At 37.2% G+C, this 19,575-nt stretch overlaps 3 protein-coding genes across 5 annotated transcripts in view; 1 reads left to right on the top strand and 2 right to left on the bottom strand.

Moving 5' to 3' along the window:
• The window catches only part of LOC122334396 (NACHT, LRR and PYD domains-containing protein 3-like), a 31,653-nt gene extending 28,195 nt beyond the window's left edge, over nt 1–3,458 (bottom strand). Inside the window, exons 1-2 of the mRNA XM_043232283.1 lie at nt 3,412–3,458; nt 946–1,108 (exon numbers count right to left, since the gene is read on the bottom strand). Of these exons, the coding sequence (XP_043088218.1) occupies nt 946–1,082 (137 nt within the window). The 5' untranslated portion in view covers nt 1,083–1,108; nt 3,412–3,458. The remainder of the gene's footprint in view (nt 1–945; nt 1,109–3,411) is intronic.
• A 504-nt stretch (nt 3,459–3,962) lies between these two features.
• LOC122334398 (NACHT, LRR and PYD domains-containing protein 3-like) lies at nt 3,963–18,854 on the bottom strand. Of its 3 annotated transcripts, none has more exons than XM_043232285.1 (9): nt 18,754–18,854; nt 12,690–12,854; nt 12,479–12,535; nt 10,044–11,900; nt 8,359–8,529; nt 7,933–8,106; nt 7,140–7,301; nt 6,901–6,947; nt 3,963–5,980 (listed from the first exon to the last, which is right to left on the bottom strand). In XM_043232285.1, the coding sequence occupies exons 2-9, from the start codon at nt 12,839–12,841 to the stop codon at nt 5,412–5,414; spliced, it is 3,189 nt and encodes a 1,062-aa protein (XP_043088220.1). In that variant the 5' UTR covers nt 12,842–12,854; nt 18,754–18,854; the 3' UTR covers nt 3,963–5,411. The 3 variants fall into 3 exon arrangements, with proteins under 3 accessions (XP_043088220.1, XP_043088219.1, XP_043088221.1); XM_043232284.1 differs by lacking the exon at nt 18,754–18,854 and adding an exon at nt 15,395–15,531; XM_043232286.1 differs by lacking the exon at nt 18,754–18,854 and adding an exon at nt 13,970–14,059.
• klhl10a (kelch-like family member 10a) lies at nt 14,904–18,824 on the top strand. The gene is made up of 7 exons (XM_043232267.1): nt 14,904–15,049; nt 15,116–15,623; nt 15,793–16,212; nt 17,007–17,450; nt 18,247–18,363; nt 18,474–18,565; nt 18,689–18,824. Exons 1-7 carry the CDS (start codon nt 14,904–14,906, stop codon nt 18,822–18,824), a joined length of 1,863 nt encoding a protein of 620 aa, XP_043088202.1.
• Nucleotides 18,855–19,575: the final 721 nt, after the last annotated feature.

Here is a 19,575-nt window from a genome sequence, read left to right on the forward strand (position 1 = left end):
CAGAACATGGAGGAAACCTCTATTGGATACCTCTGTTGGGCCAATTCGTGAATCTTTAGTTTTTTAACTGCTGCTTACTTATTTCCAAGTTCAGCTTTCAATTGTGACCAGTGAAATTGAAAAATGTATGTGGTAGTTTGCTAAAAAATTATAGAACCTAATAAATCATGGATTTGCTACTGTTGTCTGCACATTATTTACCAATTTATTAGTTATTTATGAGATAAATTTCAGTTTGAGAGGTTGCAAACACTTGTTCTTTTTCTATGCATGTTTCTTAAAAATGCTCTCTCACAAACACACAAGTATGTATTCAGGATAGTTTAAAAAAATGATGGGCTTATTAGGTCCATTTGGAAAAATACTGAACCTGACTCGTGTTCGAGGCACACATTTACATTTAATCATTTAGCACACGTTTTTTTCCAAAGCTGTATACAATTAGGAGAACAGTAGAAGCAAATAGACCAATAAGAGACCAAAAATAAGTAAACAAGTGCTGTGACAAATCTCAGTTAGTCTAGCACAGTAAACTATTTTAGCTTATATAAATAGAATAGAATAGGTAAATGCTAATATTAGTTGGTCAGTTGCTTGCAAAAAAAAAAAAAAAGTGTCTTTAGATGTTTTTTGAAAATGTCTAAAGACTAAGCTGTTTGAATTGAGACCAGAAAAGGTGTGTTCAGTTATATTGGTGCAGCACCAGTTGTCTTGTAGGAAAGTACCTTGAATTTGATGCAAACAGCTTTGTTTGAGAAGAGTAACTTGAGCTTTTTTGGCTCAATAAAGACAGTACTCTCGTGTTACAGTACATGCAGGACATAGAAGTTTTGGACCTGCTTGGTCCTGCTTGGTCAGCTCTTGGGTTTTTGGATTCAAGTCAAAAGTAATGTGAAAAATCCTGATCATGTTTCACTAGAGCAATTAAATTGAGTTTGTACTCACTCAGGTTCAGAGGTCACTGTACCATCACTGAGAAGTGGAGGGATTCCCATGGATGCATCACTCTTTATAGACACACAGCTGGGTTCAGGAGATACAGTGTCGATACCCTCCTCTTCTTTCTCCTCATACAGACTCATTTTACAGGCAGCGCTCTAGGAAAAGACTAAAAAAAATTTAGCATAAAGAACAATGAAAATCATAATGAAATCTTCTTGAATTCTCATGTCATACACCATTAAAAGATATAATGAAATAAAGCTTTTAATTAATATTCACCAGTCAAAAGCAAGAAAAACTCTCAGAACACAGAAATATAAGTATTTTACACATGCGGGTTTATATTGATTTATTCTTAATGGGTAAGGTTAGACTAAGGGGTAAAGGTGAGAACATTTCATGGATCAGTGTAGGTTACCTGTTCTCATGAATTTGTGTATAAATATGTGTATGCCAAATGAATACAAAATCTTGTGGTAGAGATATTGTTTATGCTACGTGTGTGGCACGATTAGATTTGTGGGGTAGATGCGTATCATGTTCATGAGATCAGTCTGTGCAAAAACGAGAGATGTACTAATATTATTTATCATAGCAAAATCAGATACTAATTGGTAATTATTTTTGCATTTTAATCTCTATAACTCTATACACCTTTCTTGATTAATTGAATATAAATCATCGCGATACTGTCTGGCGTGCCATTTCCTGTGAAGTAGTTAAATCATGTTGTCATTTGCATTATCTTGCATTGCTAATGAGTCTTCACTTGCGTTCATGCTTGTGGTTGCCAGATCTGAAGAGATTTTAATCCCCAAAACAGAGCTTTGAATACACACATGAACAAAGCCCTAAGACCAGGGAAAACATTACAAGCATTTGCATTTTGTGCGGGTGGATGTTAACGCTGTTGTAAGCGCTGCTTCAAAATGCCTCGTCTTTTGTTTTAAAACAGCAGTTCACAACAACTGCCTGACGAAGGACTCCTTCCAGGAGAACCTCGCTCTTTTGTACGGAGCTAATGTTATGACAAAACCATTTGAATTGTGTACATTTTAAATTATTTGAGTTATTTAACACAGTAGATTTCTGGTGCGAGCACGTGGCTCAGGGGGTCACCATGAATCGCCAGGTTCATGACAGACAGAAGAACGAAAAGTGATTTTAAAGTGACGTCTTCAGTTTTGTTGTGGCCACAAGATATGTAAAGATATACGAAATGTAAAGTCATAAGACTTCTTATGTTGAAGAAACAACATATTGCTTGTGACCATGAGTTTAGCCATCAGAGATGGATAAAACATTGTTACATTTGTTAACATGTGTTTATTATTATTATTACTATTCATATTATTATAATTTGTTAGGGTTATAAGTTTAATTGTAACATTTTATTAGTTCCTCTTTTGATTCCTGTATCTTTTTTTTTAAATAATTAACGTTCTGTAAGTATGCTTTGGTATAATAAATCTTGCCAATACTTTATGATTGTAGGCTATTATGGTCACACGTGATGATAAATAAGCATGTTGTGTTATGAATAATTAAATCCTCAGTAGCCTATAATATTTTTGATTATTAATTCGCAGAAATAAAATGAAATATCTCAAATTCAACCTTTAAACTGCCTTTCCAGTGGGCTAGAAAGCATTACTAATGTGATCGAATTGAAGTGGAAAAAACAAGCAGATAGTACACGGCGAGCTCGTGCAGCGCTGTTCTGAAAGCCTGCATGCCACTTGTGCGATATTCATTAAATTCAGTCATCGACAGCCACCCTTCCTCTTCTCATCATGGACATGAGATGCAGTGCTAAACGGTTTCTCGCTGTTGGTGCTTGTAATGATCGTAGCTGTCACACCCTTCGACCGTTTGGTGTTTGTTTTTACGTCCTCAGTAGCCTATAATATTTTGATTATTAATTCGCAGAAATAAAATGAAATATCTCAAATTCAACCTTTAAACTGCCTTTCCAGTGGGCTGGAAAATCATTACTAAAGTGATCGAATTGAAGCGGGAAAAACAAGCACGCCGAGCTCGTGCAGCGCTGTTCTGAAAGCCTGCATGCCACTCAGTGAGACTATTCAAAACATAGCATTAATGTTTATTTTTTATTTGTCTGCCGGATGTGTGTGACTCATCAGACCTTTAAAGGTATCAACAAAAACATATGCATTGAGTGTAGGAGTAGACGCTCCCAGAAACGGGATTAATACAAAACAACAACGCCAACACAAAACTTAGGAGATACAAAATATGATTTGTTGATTGTACCTATTTTAACGCACCGAGCACCGACTCAACCGCGCGCGATTACACTGCGTACAGCTTCCGGTGAAAAAAAGAACATTTCAAGAATCTTGAACAGCTCAGTAATATACTGTCCTTTATGGACGACCGGGGAGAAAAACAAACTATTAATAAACTATCAAACTCATCAGACTATAATTCACAAACAGCTGTTCTTACCTGGTGCCCGTGTTGTTCTTCACAGCATACTTTCAGTTTCACTTTAGACAGAAACGCAATAGGTCAAAATACAGATCCAGGAAACGTGTGTTAAAGGAGTATTCTGAAATGAACACAAGTCAGCTAAGCGGGTTTGTCGATTAACACAAATCTCGTATCGCGTTACAAAACGTGTTTTAAAATAACGCTCTCAGTTGCCGGTGCAAAAACAAAAAAAACATTGGTGATTGTTCATGCATGTGAGCTAGGCATATATAAAGTTACCCTATAATAAAATAAGCTAATAATTATTTTAATCATGTAAAATTAAATTAAATGACTTTAAATCAAATCGCCAAAAGATAATAACTGAAAAACATATCGCTCATTAAGCTTCCAAAGCTCTCTTTTATTTCATTTATTTATGTGTGTGCGCGCAATAATATTATACTGTTCATCGTTGATTTAATTTTAATTTAATAATGATTTTATATTCTATTTGGATTTTTGAGGAATAATAGCAAAACCACTCTACTGATTCATAAGAAAATAGGAAAAAAAAATCCCACAACTTTACTTTGCTTTAGTTTTTATTGAAACTGTAAAACTGCTAGACTTTAAAATGCTTCGTACATATTTTACATATTATTGCTCTAATAGTGTTTGAGTGATATTGATTCAGAAAAATAAACGAAAACAGACTTTTACCGATTATTGATTACAATAACTGTTGAATTATTATATGCATGTACTAATAACACTAATACTAATAAAATGTATATATCATTATAATAGTTGATTAAACTGTTTTCTGGTAAATGACACAAGATTTAAGCAACAGGTGAAAAGCCATTATCTGAGATAAAAATATCAGCCTATAAATAATGTTGAGCTTAAGACACAAGCCGATCGTTAAATATATTCAAGCATAAGAGTTCATCAAACAAAGACGAAATCTAACACAAGTGTGATCTATATCTTCAGCTGTATTGAACAGCCAGATTGACTTTGATTGTAAAACAGTTAACATTTGCAATTAAGTGTGTAAACCCTTAATGAGACATGGGTTCCAAGAAAAAAAGAGTTTACTTAAGGAAAATGCTTAAGTGACAGCCTTAACTTCTCTTAATTGCTTAAGTGTTCTCTTACGTTTCTCTACAAAGTCCTTAGTAACCATTTCCCCTTGATAAATGAAAGGGATCAAAACAGCTCCCTTAAGTAATCTTAAACAGTGTTTTATTAGGCGAATTAATATCAACTTAAACATGTATTATTACAATTAATTAAATAACAGTATAAACAATGCATGTCTTCATTGTTTGGATTTTAGTAATGCATTATCTTCTTGTGCATCCACCTGTGTGTTGGCAAAACATGGGTTAATTTTTGCATTTGGTAAATGTTCTGTCATTGGTCAGCCGGGGAGCTTTCACTTTAGAAACTGAAAGCAACACAGAAACAGTCTGTGCTTGTTTTTTTGATTGTGTTACAGCTTGTTAGGTTTGCATTTTGTTATGTTCTGTTTATTGTCGTAGATATACACGTTAATTGTGGGATGTGGTAACTATAGCAACCGCTGCACACCCTGCCATGTTACCAGGAACTACTGCGAAACGCTTATAATTTTGGTAAGGGTGACAGTTAAGATGTTTGTTGCAACACTCTTAAATAAATCCCTTAACTCAGGGAATGTTTTCCCTTCAGGTATACCCCCAAGTCAAATGACTTTAGGAGGGGCATTGACCCCTAGTTACCATAGTAACAGAGCAAGCAGTTGCTATGAGTTTTTTCATGTGAGAGATTAAAACCTTCCTCCAGGTGGTGCTCAGAAAAACAAAACTCCTGTTGAGCTGCATTCAAATCTTTAGAAAAACACAATGCAAGTCTGTGGTGTTTCTAATTTAGATCAAAGCCAATGTATGCGTTTCTGCAGTATATACACACACACACACACACACAACTAAAAAGTATAAAAGAGAAAGAGTTTACAGCTAAGAAAGATAACGTGAGCGTTTCTTTACTCAGCTGAGTGTCTTGTTGCTCACCGTTATGTGTTTGGTCTCACACAGAGACACTGAAGTATTAATATTATAAAACCCAAATCCAGCACAGAGGGGTTCAGTGAACGTGGTGTTGAACGTGTGTAAGTGTGTGAGTGTGTGTGTGTCAGAGACGCTGTAGAAGGACAGAACGCCAACTGACCAGTTCAGATACACTCCTACTCTGTTAGAACGACACGAAGGAGCAGATATTACTCTGTGCTTATTATCGTGAGAGACAGCGAAACCTTCTTTAAAACATTTCAGACCCCAGGACTTTTTGTTGTGCCCAAACAAACAGTGTTCACTCCATCCTTCCCTTCCGATTCCTTTGTATGTCACGGACACATAAACGTCCTCCCCGCTCCATTCAGCCTCCCAGTAACAGCGTCCAGACAAACTCTCTTTACACAGAATCTGATGACACTCAAATCTGTTTGGGTAATGATGATACGACTGCTTCTCTCTCATACACGTTACCTTTCTGTTCCCCTCAGACAGAGTTAGGAAGGTGTTCGCTGTGTCTAAATCCAGTGTGAGATCGCACGCATCTAAACACAAGAAAATAAATTATAACATTTATAATCAAAACCAAGCCATAATTAAACGCATTGATATGCTGACAGTAAAGCTTCACTCAGAAGTACAGTAAATGGTGTTCATTTATAGACCTTATGTAGCGCTATACATTACATTCAATGTATTCTGTCTTCTTTTTGTATTTCCAGTGAATCCACTTCACCAGCTAATTACTATTCAACAGCAATGGTATAGAGCTACCACAAAAATCAGAATTCTAAATATGGCTACACACTTGTTTCTTGGCTTATAAAGGTCTATATGATATCATTTTTTACACAATGGATTGCTTTAAAGCTAGCAACTTTACATTATATAACATAAAAACCTATGTTAGTGTCTCTATTAAGCAGCTCTTCAGTCTTTAAGTATATTGTGGTCATCAAAAATAAAATTCACATGTAGCCAATAGGTTTCTGTGAGAGGTAGAGTGGTGAAATTAAGGGGATATAAAATACAGTTTGTACAGTATAAAAAACAATCATGGTTATGGAGAGTCTCCATAGATCATATATACTAGTGTGTGTGTGTGTGTGTGTGTGTGTGTGTGTGGGGTGTGGTAGCTGTAAAACACAGCTTCTTGGAGTTTTATTATCATTCTGTTTAAATATTTAATTTGGAAGACAACAAACCATAAATGTATGCCTTTGCTAACACGATATGAACATGAGTGAATGTCAACTAGAATGTTATTAACAGCCAGCAGCACCCCCAACAACTTGACAAAAGAAGAGAAGAGAATTTCACAAGTTTGAACCTCTGCCAAGTTAAAGTTAAATTTTTTCCTCCTAAAATCAAGCTTTTTCAGAGGGAATGCAATATTCTGATTGGAGTAAACTGATTTATTCCCCCACCCTTTGTAAGCCACGGTTTGTGTGTGTGTGTGACATACATTTCTGTAATCCTGTTGTAATTCTGATCTCTCCTCCATGATCCACACTATAAAAACAGCTGTTATGAGTCACATGCATTCAATGAGCTAAATCAAAATCCTCATCTTTCACAGAGTTCAAGACGCATGCTAATTTTTCTTTCTCTGTATACATAATTTCATGACTATGAGTGAGTAAATGAGTTTTTAATGACTATACAGCACACACGTGACAAGATGACGGTTAGTGTATAACATACTTGAGTTTTTCCAGTCTGTAGTTTGGATCAGAGAGCAGCTTGACTAATGATGGTCCTGGGTGATTGTAGCTGAGATCCAGCTCTCTCAGGTGTGAGGGGTTTGAACTTAAAGCTGAAGCCAGAAAACAACAGCCTTCTTCCGTCACCATACAGCCAGATAATCTACAAACACATACAATCAACAAATTATTCAAGGAGTGCGTTTACATGGACCTTCCTAATACTAATGAGATTTTGGCAGTATTGTGATTAAACTGTAACTTTAACTCATGTAAACGCAATACTTTGATTTAAATAATGCAATTAGGATCATACTTGCAGCAAGCATAATTATATTAATGATATAGTCTCATTTCATATATAACATTTATTTCATTGTATAACATTTATTTCATTGCAACTGTGACCCAGCAATCAGTAGTGCAGTCCCCAATACAGTGTCACAGTGTTGATGGAGCAGAACTGATCTCAATTTGTTAATGCCCACTCTTTACAACCTTCACATTTAAATCAAATCAATCAATCAATTACAATAATATATAGAACCTTTAACAATACAAATTGCATCAGTAATCAAATCAACAATAATCACTAGAAATTAAGTGTCCCCAATTTAGCAAGCCAGAGGCAACAGCAGCAAGGAACCAAAACCCCATCTGTGATAGAATAAAGAAAAATAATCTTGGGAAATATCAGGCTCAGCTGGGGGCCAGTTCTCCTCTGGCCAGATCAGGAGAAAAGCAGAACACCTCTTTTATTTTATAACCAATGAACCTTAATATGTTTTTCTTACCTCAGTATGTTGAGTTGACAGTGTGAACTCTTCAGTCCATCTGAGAGAAGCTTCACTCCTGAATCCTGCAGGTTATTATGACTTAGATCCAGCTCTCTTAGTGAGGAGTTTGAGGATTGCAGACATAAAGACAAACTTTCACAGCACTGAGCAGTGAGATTACAGTCAGACAGTCTAGAACACAAAATAAAATATAGCTCAATAGTTAAACTGGCAATAACAATGCTGAAGTTGGGGTTAAATTACCAGAGAACCAGATGGAGGTTAGTTGGCATTGTTTATTTATAAAAACCAGATGGAGCAAATAAAAACCGAAGTCATCAAATACACTGGCTTCCGCTGATACAAGGAGATCAGAAGCAAAACAGGGCCAAAACAGAGACCTTTAACATCATAACCAATTGAATCTTTATCTGTTTTTCCTACCTGAGTATATTGAGTTGACAGAGTGAACTCTTCAGTCCATCGGAGAGCAGCTTCACTCCTGAATCCTGCAGGTCATTGTTACTCAGGTCCAGCTCTCTCAGTGAGTTTGATGATTGTAGAGATAAAGACAAACTTTTACAGTACTGAGGAGTGAGATTACAGTCAGCAAGTCTATGACAAAAGGAAGAAATATGGCTTATCACTAACTGAATGGATTTTTTTGTTAAGACAGAGCATCAGAGTCATAGTGCAGTGAACCGTAAGAAAGAATTAGGACAAAAAAACAAAAAGAAGATACTATTCAATTACTACGCCATTAACTTTACATGGGTATGTGTGATGGCATTGTTATCCTGTTTAGTTGTTTACTTGTTTATCCAATTTAGTTATTTTGTTATGATTTTGATGAATAAAACAGAACTGTGGACAGTCTGAAAGATTTTTCTCTCTTTTGGCATTAAAAAGTTTTGTCCTCTTCAAAGAATTTCTGATTTGTTTCTGATGATGTTTCTAAAAAAGAACATTATTTTGTGTATTTGGTGTAATGCAATGTGTTTGTGATTTAAGTAAAAAACAAAACATTTTCCACATAATGTACATTGTAGTGGACAGCACATTCCAGTGCCTAGTTTATAGCGGGGCCTCTTTCTGACCACTATAGTGGGTAAAGGTTTGCTACATTTTGATTGGATCTTGGTGGACTAACGTAAACAAACTGTCCAATGCCATCAGAAAAAGATGCCAGAACAATGGTCAGATACCTTTTATAGGGAGCAATACAACCATTGGTGTGTGTTTTAAAAAAAAACAAAAAAAAAAGCCTGAGAACAACAAGACTTCTCATTGGTTAAAATGCAGTTTCTACCCTTGACCAACCTACAGACCGATTCCTAAACGTTTTGGCCTGTGACCACCAGAAAAATTTTAGGGGTGCCAACAATTTTGGCCACGACTGTACTTATTCAGAGAAATAAGTATTCTCAGTGAGAGATCAGGAAGAGATAAAGGTACCCTTCTGAAAAACACTCCTCATTCGGAGTTTGAGCCCCACATGGATGAGACAACAACAGAAAAACCTCTGTTCTGAGTCTGAGTACTGCAACGGAAGTACGTTAACAGAATACCACCATTCAGAGTCTCTGTCCTGCATGGTAGTAGGTAGAAACAGACCAACTGTTCTTAGTCTGACACCGTACAACCGTACTAAGTCTGAGTCCCATGAGAGAAGAGACAATTACAACTACCAAGTCCTGAGTCTCTAGCTTTGAGGCAGCAACAGATACGGCCACATTCTGAGCCTCCAGCATGCGAGGAAAAATATCATCTATGTTCAGACTTCATTCAGAGTCTGTTGCTGCCTTGCATGAAAAAGATGCAGCACGTTCTGAGTCTCTACCCCAGAGTAACAGAAGACATACATACATCAGCAGCAAGGTTAAGCTCCAGAGAGCAACTTTTGCTTGCGAGTTCCAGGCAAGGACCTTCTGCACCTTCTCCAGGGCCTCATCTGCGTGTTGCAGATTTAAGGACCCTGTGGTGCTTTAGGAGATCAGCATCCCCCAGGTCTTCGTGTTCAAGGCTGTCGAAACTGATTCCTGCTCATTTCCCCACTGCATTGTGCAAGTGTGAAGCGAAAATGTTACATCACTTTTTTTATTTATCTTTATGAATAAATTATTACTTACAAGGCTTTTCTGCAGTTCACAACAGCTGGCATCAGTCTCCTTCTACCTTCATCTGATGTGTTGTATTTCTTCAGATCAAACTCATCCAAAACCTCATCTGATATCTGAAGCATGTAGGCAATTGTTGAGCATTGAGACGGAGAGAATCGATTTACTGAGTGATTCTCTGATTTCACAAACTCCTGAATCTCTCTGTACAGAGTCTGATCTTTCATTTCCAGCAGACAGAGGAACAGATTGATGCATCTGTCAGCTGAGAGACCTTCATCACCCTTGAGTTTGTCTTTAATGTACTGTGTGATTCTCTTAATGGTCTCTGAGCAGTTCACTGTGTGTGTCATTAGATCCTGTAAGAGTCTCTGATTAGACTCCAATGAGACGCCCAGCAGAAACCTCAGGAAAAGATTCAGGTGTCCGTTTTTACTCTGTATGGATTTATCAACTGTTTGCTCATACAGAAAGCTTCCATAAATATTCCCCTGCAATCCTTCATATAGAAACAAAGTCACCAATTCCTCATTCTTGACTACATGGAAGTAAAACAGATATAAAGCAGCTAGAAACTCTTGAAAGCTCAGATGTATAAAGCAGTAAACGTTTCTCTGATGAACCACAGATTCCTCCTTAAAGATCTCAGTGCAAATCCCAGAATACACTGAGGCATCAGTCACTTCTATGCCGCTCTCAATCAGGTCCTCTTCATAGAACATCAAATTACCCTTCATCAGCTGTTTGAAAGCCAGTTCAGCAAGTTTCACAATCACATCTCTACTGGACCTCTGAGGTTTCTCTGGATTTTTCTTGTCATACTTCTGACTCTTTGTGTGTATCTGAGTCAGCAGGAAGTGAATGTACATTTCAGTCAGAGTTTGAGGGATTTCTGCACTCTGATCTTGTTTCAGGAGATTTTGAAGCACAGTGGCTGAGATCCAGCAGAAGACGGGGATGTGACACATGATATAGAGGCTTCTTGATCTTTTAATGTGTGAGATGATTCTGCTGGCTTGATGCTCATCACTGATTTTCTTCCTGAAATATTCCTCCTTCTGAGGATCACTGAATCCCTGAATTTCTGTCACACGGTTGATGTATTTTGAGGGGATCTGATTGGCTGCTGCTGGTCTGGAGGTGATCCAGATGAGAGCAGAGGGAAGCAGATCTCCTCTGATGAGGTTTGACATCAACACATCCACTGATGAAGACTCATTCACATCACAAACTATAAGATCATCTGTAAAACTCAATGTGATTTTGCTTTCATCCAGACCATCCAAGATGAACACTACTTTACACTCCTCATAAATCTTTAAGTCCAGACCTTGAAATTCAGGATGAAAGTCCAGCAGAAGTCTGTGAAGACTGTACTTCTGATTTTTAATCAAGTTCAGCTCTCGAAATGGAAGAACAAACATGAAATCTACATCTTGATTGGCTTTTCCCTCGCTCCAGTCCAGAATGAACTTCTGCACAGAGACGGTTTTTCCGATTCCAGCAATGCCTTTAGTAAGAACAGTCTTAATTTTGTCTTTTTTCTCATATTCTGGTTGTTGTTTAAAGAGGTCATTGCAATAGATTGGAGTGTCTTGTGTTGTGGCCATTTTCTCCATCTGTAAAACCTTGTGTTCTTCATTCACTCCTTCACTCTCTCCCTCTATCATGTAGAGCTGTGTGTAGATGCTGTTCAGGAGGGTTTGATTCTTTTTTAGTTTGATTCCCTCGAGTAAGCTCTCATATTTTTTCTTCATGCTGCTTTTGTGTCGGTCTTTAACTGTCAGACCTTCATCAGGCAGAAAGTAAAAATCTGTAGTGCGAGTCAGACAGGGTGTCACTGATCTGGCCACATTGGGCCTTTTCACTCTGTGGAAACAGTAAAGCAAACAGAAAAACAATTCATTTATACTTCATAAATCTGTTAGTCTCTGGTCCTTGTTTTAAAGCTTGTCTAATGCTAAACAATATGAACTCTGCTGAAATTTTAAATAACGAGTTTCAACCAGTTGTGCATCTACTTACATATCTAGAGAGGATAAGAGAAACAGTGTTAGCCTCTTATTATCAACATCTTGGTACTTGTGAATTTATTGTTGGTCATTATTGACAAGATTTTGCCACTTCTGTTATTGTTTGTTTTATTCCTGACCCTGTCTTTTAGTAAGCACACAGCTTCAGCTTTAGTTGCCTGACTGTGTGCTTGCATCCATGTTATGTTTTTTATTTTCTGGCCCAGTCAGTTAGGCCTATAATTACTTTGTTCTCCGCTACAGAGTAGTTTCCAGAAAAGCCCATCCAAACTCTGTCATGACTCACCTCTTTCACAACACTTGATAGAATTGCCTTTTTTTATCTGATATTTTATTACTTTAAAAGACATTTAAGACAGATGGAAGTCAGTCACAGAAATACATCTCAAATATAAAAAATTATAATAAAACAACCTTGCAGAGGGATCTATCTCCTTTTCTGTTTTTGCCCTCTTCCGACTTGCAGGTGTGCTATTATTATGAAGGAAACAAAAATGTGTTTATAAGTCAACGTCTGCATACAAATATTCAAATAAAAACATTAAACAAAGTCTCAATGTTCAATATCTTGAAAGCATCTCATTAAAAGTTTCACTAGGAGCAGTTAAAACATGTTTACACTCACTCGGGGTCAGAGGTGGATGCTTCACCACTGAAAAAAGGGGGAATAATCCTGATGGACTCGTCACTTTTCACAGACACATGGCTGGGTTCTGGAGATACTGCTTTATGTGTCTGAACATCCTCCTTTTCTTCTTTCTTCTGTTGGAGACTCATTTTGTATGCAGTGCTAATAGGAGTTGACAAAAAAAAACCCTGAATTAGACAATCAAATTCCTCAATACAACCTTGATTTTGTGAGCAGCTGAGTTTCCCTGATCAAGAGAAATCCCTTTACCAATAAATTACACACACATAATATATTTTTCCCCTCAATTATGTCGTAATAAAGAGATCTTTCCTTGTTAAAACCTGTTCTTGTTAAAACAAGATATTTTCTTGTAAAAATGACACATTATGGCATTAAAACCACATGTTTTCAGATAAAATATTTAGAGGCACACAATCATCTGATCTTGAAATATATAACCACACAAGGGTCAAAAATTCATGTTTAAGGTCCCCAACCCCCGATAAAAAAAAGTACTTTTAAAAGGTCATTTTCAACCTTTTGATTTATAAAATATTTCATTTTAAAATTTGTACATTTTTACTTAGTCAAAAGTTTGGACAACATTTTTTTTAAGGTTTAGAAATCACTTACGGTTATCAAGTATGTATTTATTTGATCAGAACGATGTTGTGAATCGTTAAATAATGGTGTCATAGCATCAATGTAATGCATTCTTCTGAGTGAAAGTGCAGTGGGACGTTACACAGTAAAATATTACCCTTTATGGATGGCGTTAGAGAAAAAAACCCGCTACATTTCTTGAAACAACAACTTCTTTTGTCACCTTTTATGTTTAGCTCTGTTGTGTACAAAAAAAACACCTCAGGGGTGTTGAACTTGAGGCGGCGCTGCATCCAGCGATCGGTGTGTGACATCAAAGTACCGCGAGAGCGTTCGACAGCTGATAATTCCATATGCTCGTTTATATGCTCTCGCGGTACTTTGAAGTCACAACGATCGGTGGATGCAGCGCAGCTTCAATTAGAACACAGCTTTTATCGTCAGGTCTACGCGAATCCCGTGACCTATTTTGATCTCAAAAAGGTGAACTTTCACCGAAAACTGAGAGGAGAAATGCAATACACAAAATGTGTTGGCGGACACCTCTTTCTCATCGATTAAGAACATCAAACACAAACTTAATTTAGTTGATAAATCTATCCTGTCTCTGGATTGCACCATTAAGCCGATCTGTTCTCAAACTGAGCCCATCCACAAACAGATTTACGTACCCGAATTGTTTAGTGTTTATTTTTGAAGTAAGGTGTGTTCCGACTTGTAGCGGCGTTCATCCAGCCATCGGCGTTTAACGTCAAAGTACCGCGAGAGCGATTATAACGAGCACACGGAGCCAACTGCTGTCAAACGCTCTCGCGGTACTTTGATGTTACACACCGATGGGCGGCTGCAGCGCCTCTTCAAGTCCAAAAACACCTTTACCTGTGACAGTGTCACGTGATCAGTGAAAGGAGAGGAACTCGGAAGGAATATTCTGGATTCAATACAATGAAGCTATATTTAAGCGACGTTTGCTGTCAAACAACACCAATCATAAAAGTCTTATCATCCTCGATTTTGTGCAAATGTTCCAAAACGTGTTTAAAATTAATAATGCTCTCACTTGCCAGTGCTGTGCCAAAAACACATTGGCGATTGTTTATGCATGAAGGCTACCCGTATATAAGCCTATAATACAAGTAGTGTAAGATAGTGTATCATCCATCTCAGGCTACGTGGGGTAAATAAAAAAATGTAATAGTTCTTTTAAGAATGTAAAATTGCATTATATTAAAAATCAATACAGCAATAAAAAATGATGTGTAAAAAACATTGCTTGTTAAGCTTCCAAAGTTCTCTTATTTATTTTGTGTGTGTGTGTGTGTGTGTGAAATTCAGAATAACGGCACATTCAACCCTTGACCTGTAACAATATTGTATTGTTCATCATTCATTGATTTAGTTTACTTTTCATGTACCTTTATGTTCAAAGCTAGAGAATTTGAAAAAGATTCTAATTTAGAATGTTGAGCAACACATTCTAAAGTATGACATCATAAAGATTCTTCGTGCACCGGCTCTCCACAGAGTTCACTAAATAAACATCAGACTACTTCAGTCAGAGTTTGATCAGTCTGAGCAGATTGCTGTGATTTTGAGCTAGAGGAGATGGAGAACAAAATAAGTGACACAGCTTTTAACGTGTTTGATGAAGTTCGCTTACAGGGCGAGCACACCGACGTCCTCATCAAGGTTCAGGACACACATTTTAAAGTGCACAAGATCATCCTTTGTGGCTGCAGCCCTTATTTTAGGTGAGGACAAACACTTCACAATGCTTTATATATGAGCATCATTTTTAGAAAAGTGTTTCATTTTTAAATTCGGCTCCACAGGACGCTTTTCTCCAGCCAGTGGACCAACAAGGAGGAACAATCCTACAATGTTGCAGGAATGTCCTCGGACACCATGTCTCTTATTATTCAATACGCATACGCAAGACCAGTCCTCATTACTGAAGAGAGCGTGCCAGAGCTATTAGCGGCGGCTGATCAGTTTTTAATCTCAGGTCTAATAGATGACTGCTGCCAGTTCCTGGAGGCTAACTTAAGCCTGGAGAACTGCATTGGCACCTGCATGTTAGCAGAGTGTTTCCCCACCTGCTCCGCGTTCCTTCAGAAAACAAGGCTTTATATCCTGCACCACTTTGAGGAGGTGACGCAAGTATCCGAGGAGTTCATGGAGCTCCCACTGGGACATCTAACGGAGATGATTGCTCAGGATGAGCTGAACGTCAAACAGGAGGAGGTGGTTTTTGAGGCCATCATTCGCTGGATTGGTCATGCACCTGAAAACAGGAGAAAACACATTGATGTGCTTCTTTCAAAGGTAAGACAAAGATACTTTATAATAAATCAATTGCAATGGCTGAGGTATACAACAAATAAAAAAAAACGGTAGACCTTGTCCATTTGATGTTTGTTCCTGTAGTTCTTTCCCATAATTAGAGAATATGAAGACCGCATTTGGTTTGAACTCTTCCTTCACTTTGCTCTAGGTTCGAATGGGCTTGATGTCACCAGACTATTTCATGACTGACGTCAGAAACAATGCATTGGTGCTGGAGAGCGAAGCATGCTCGGAAATCGTAATCAATGCAATGAAGGTCATTTTTGACCTCCACATGGAAGAAACTGCCAGCTCAGAACTTGCAAATAAACTGACACGCCCACGTTTGCCCTATGAGATCCTATTGGCCATCGGAGGGTGGAGCATAAGCAATCCCACCAATGAGATCGAGGCATATGATGCAAAGGCGGACTGTTGGGTCAGTGTGACTCCAAAGGATGAGCTTCCCAGAGCCTATCTTGGCACAGCGGTCCTGGATGGGTTCGTCTACTGTCTTGGCGGCTTTGACAGCGAGAATTATTTCAGCAGCGTGAGGAAATTCAATCCCATCACTCAAACCTGGCAGGAGGTAAACACTGTTGCTTGTACAAGTATTAGTTTGATTTTATTATTGTTATGACTATAATTGGTATATTTGGGTTAAACAGTTTTCCGAAACCTAGTAAGTTGCCTATGTAGACAGCATTCTAGCTGGGCATAATGGTGCGTTTTAACACCAAAAAAGTTGTTTAGGTTGGCAACTCACTCAGATTTGACACACAGCCAAAAATGAATGGAATGGGCTTCAGATGGTAACATTTTTGTATGTTGATGTATACACTTGGTTAATATATTTATATGGTATTTAAATGGTATGTAAAGGTACTCTAAGGTACTCCATACTCTCAGAAATAGAGACTTTTGTAGGGGCTTTTGTACCTTTATTTCTGAGAGAGCATGAAAAAAAAAATGTACACATTTAAAATTAGATTAAATTTTAAATTAAACTAGTGGGTGAAAACAGTAATTTAAATAAAATTAGACTAAATGTAGTTAAAAAAAAAACAACAACAACAACTTAAACTGTAAAATAAAAACGAATGCAATAGTTGATAATAATTATAAGTCATAAAACTGAGACTCTAATAGTGTCTCAATACTAAAATAAACTTTAATTTGTAGTAAATACATGGCTTTTTTGCTATCAAAACTGCATTTTGCATTTTAAAACCTGGCAAGCTTCCTAACTAGAGAGTATTGCTCAATAATGCTGTTAACGACTTTGCAACTTCCTTTGCTTTGATCACACTCAAGGTGATAAATAAATAAATTCAGTATAAATAACCAGTCGAATGATTTGTTAATATGTGCGTTACACAACAGGTGGCTCCCATGTATGAACGTCGATGTTATGTTAGCGTTGCTGTCCTGGACGGCCTCATTTATGCCATCGGAGGTTTTAATGGATTTGGACGGCTAAAAACAGCGGAACGCTACGATGCGAACGCCAACCAGTGGACAATGATGGCATCCATGAATGAACGGAGGAGCGATGCCAGCGCCACAGCACTGCAGGGCAAGGTGAGCTCATTTACACATGACTCTCCACGCTCTACTGTTTACAAGTACTGCAGGAAACATGTGGGACACTGTCAGTGTGTAATGTGTGTCTGCCAGGTTTATATCTGCGGTGGTTTTACTGGGGTCGAGTGTCTCATGTCGGCTGAGAGCTTTGACCCTCAAACGAACCAGTGGAGCCTCATCGCTCCCATGAGAAGCCGCCGCAGCGGTGTTGGGGTCATCACTTATGGAAATCTCATTTATGCTGTAAGTACCACTGCTATTTTTATCAGTCACTATTATAATTTTTATATTTATTTTAATTTAAATGTATTTTTAATTCTTATATTTTCTGTTTTCATTTTATGATTGTATGTTTTTTAAGTTTTTTTAAAAAATAGTTTTAGTTGCTTTTTACTTCTACTTAAAAATGTTGCCTTCACAGTTAGCTGAAATAAAAATTTATATATATATATATATATATATATATATATATATATATATATATATATATATATATATTAGTTAATGTTTATTTTGTTTCAAGTATTGTTTTTGTTATGGGATTAAAGTTATATTAACATATACAGAATATGTTGTTCAAGGATGACTAAATAAATTAAAATGTTAATGAAATTTGATGACATTTTTTATCTTTATTATTTAATTTTATTTCAGTTAATGTTTAAATAGTTTAAACATTTCTTTTATGATTTCAGTTTCAGGTTTCATTAGTTTTACTTTAATTTATGATAACCCTGATAAAAATTATACATATAAACAAAACATGGCGTTTAAAGGTGGCAACTTAAACTTAATTAAAATGCAACCTGAAATAAATGTATATATTTTACTTGAGTTAACATTTGATTTAAAGTAATAGTTCTACCATAGTTTTGGTTAGTTTAATTCAATTAGGTTTAGTATAGTTTAGTCATAATAACCAAAATATGAAAATACAAAATATATGTGCCACAATTATTGACTGTACAAAAAAGGACACTCAAAAATACATGCATGGGTGCATTTAAAATGTACCATAAATGCACATTTATATTTCAAGGTTGGTGGTTTTGATGGTGCCGCTCGTTTGCGAAGTGCCGAGGCCTACAACCCTCTTAATGACACCTGGCATGATATACGGTCTATGATAAACTCGCGCAGTAACTTCGGCATTGAGGTGAGAACAACACATCTAATGCGAATTGTGCTGAAATCGCTGTTTTCGAAGCTCGTCACTGGTACATACTGTCCGTGATTCATATAGTTATTTGATTGGCTAAACTGCAGGTGGTGGACGATCAGCTGGTTGTCGTCGGGGGGTTTAATGGAGTCGGCACCTGCCGGGATGTGGAGTGTTACGACCGGAAGATGGATGAATGGTAAAATTGTGCAAAACGTTGTTGATAAATTGAATTTATTCAACCCAGGTTTCTGATTGATACTGAACGTCCATTTTACCCGTGTAAAAAAAATGCCACTTTATCCACCTTTTTTTTGCAAAGGTATGAAGCTTGCAGCATGAGTGTTTCCCGCAGCGCCGTGAGCTGCTGTGTGATCTCCGGGTTACCTGACGTCACACAGTACGTGGTGGACCGAGACTCTTTAGAGACGTCGGATTACGAGTCTGACAGCGACTGATGGACCTCCACCGGATATCTGACATTCGAACCAGAATGCACCCTGAAACGTCACAGCAGATGCCATATATTAATAAAATGCAGTTTAAAAAAACAACCCAGGCTCATTGGAAATACGTGCCTCTAAATGCATTTCTGCAGCAATCACTGCAGTTATTACGTGCCTTACTGCACGAGCGGCAAAGTGAAACGTCCAGTGAGTGGCACTAAAACACGAGTTTGTCAAGTTGACATAGACGCACATTGCTGTGTTTGTATTACGTTGCTTCTGGTTCATAATTCAAACATTTCAGAAGAAGTGTCACTAAAAGTTAATGTTCTATCGTGTTAAAAATATCCTCTACACCAAACCTGACACCTGATAGTGTTAACAGATGCAAAAGTGATGATTTTTTTTTAAATGCAGACATGCTGTCCTTATGTGGATTTTAGCTGTTTTGTATCGTGTGAGCTAGAAAACCCATGCATATGACCCTGATATGTGACACTAACGTTAAACATAGCTGTTTTCAAATGTCACAGCATGTTAAACTTGGTTTCAAATCACAACATAATATTCTTCAAGTAATTCTAAATCATATTTTGTGTAAAAAAGAAATATCAGTTGTAGGAGCCTTACTCCCTCTAGTGTTCATTTCATGGAGTTTTTTTGCAGCAATGTAGGTAGAGCAATGTGTTTCTAATGAGCCTGGGTTGGATTGTGCACTTTCAACTTGCATAAAGGTTTCTTCATCGGAACAGATTTGGAGAGA

The sequence above is a fragment of the Puntigrus tetrazona genome, unplaced genomic scaffold (assembly GCF_018831695.1).
Source record: "Puntigrus tetrazona isolate hp1 unplaced genomic scaffold, ASM1883169v1 S000000520, whole genome shotgun sequence".
Lineage (NCBI taxonomy): Eukaryota > Metazoa > Chordata > Actinopteri > Cypriniformes > Cyprinidae > Puntigrus > Puntigrus tetrazona.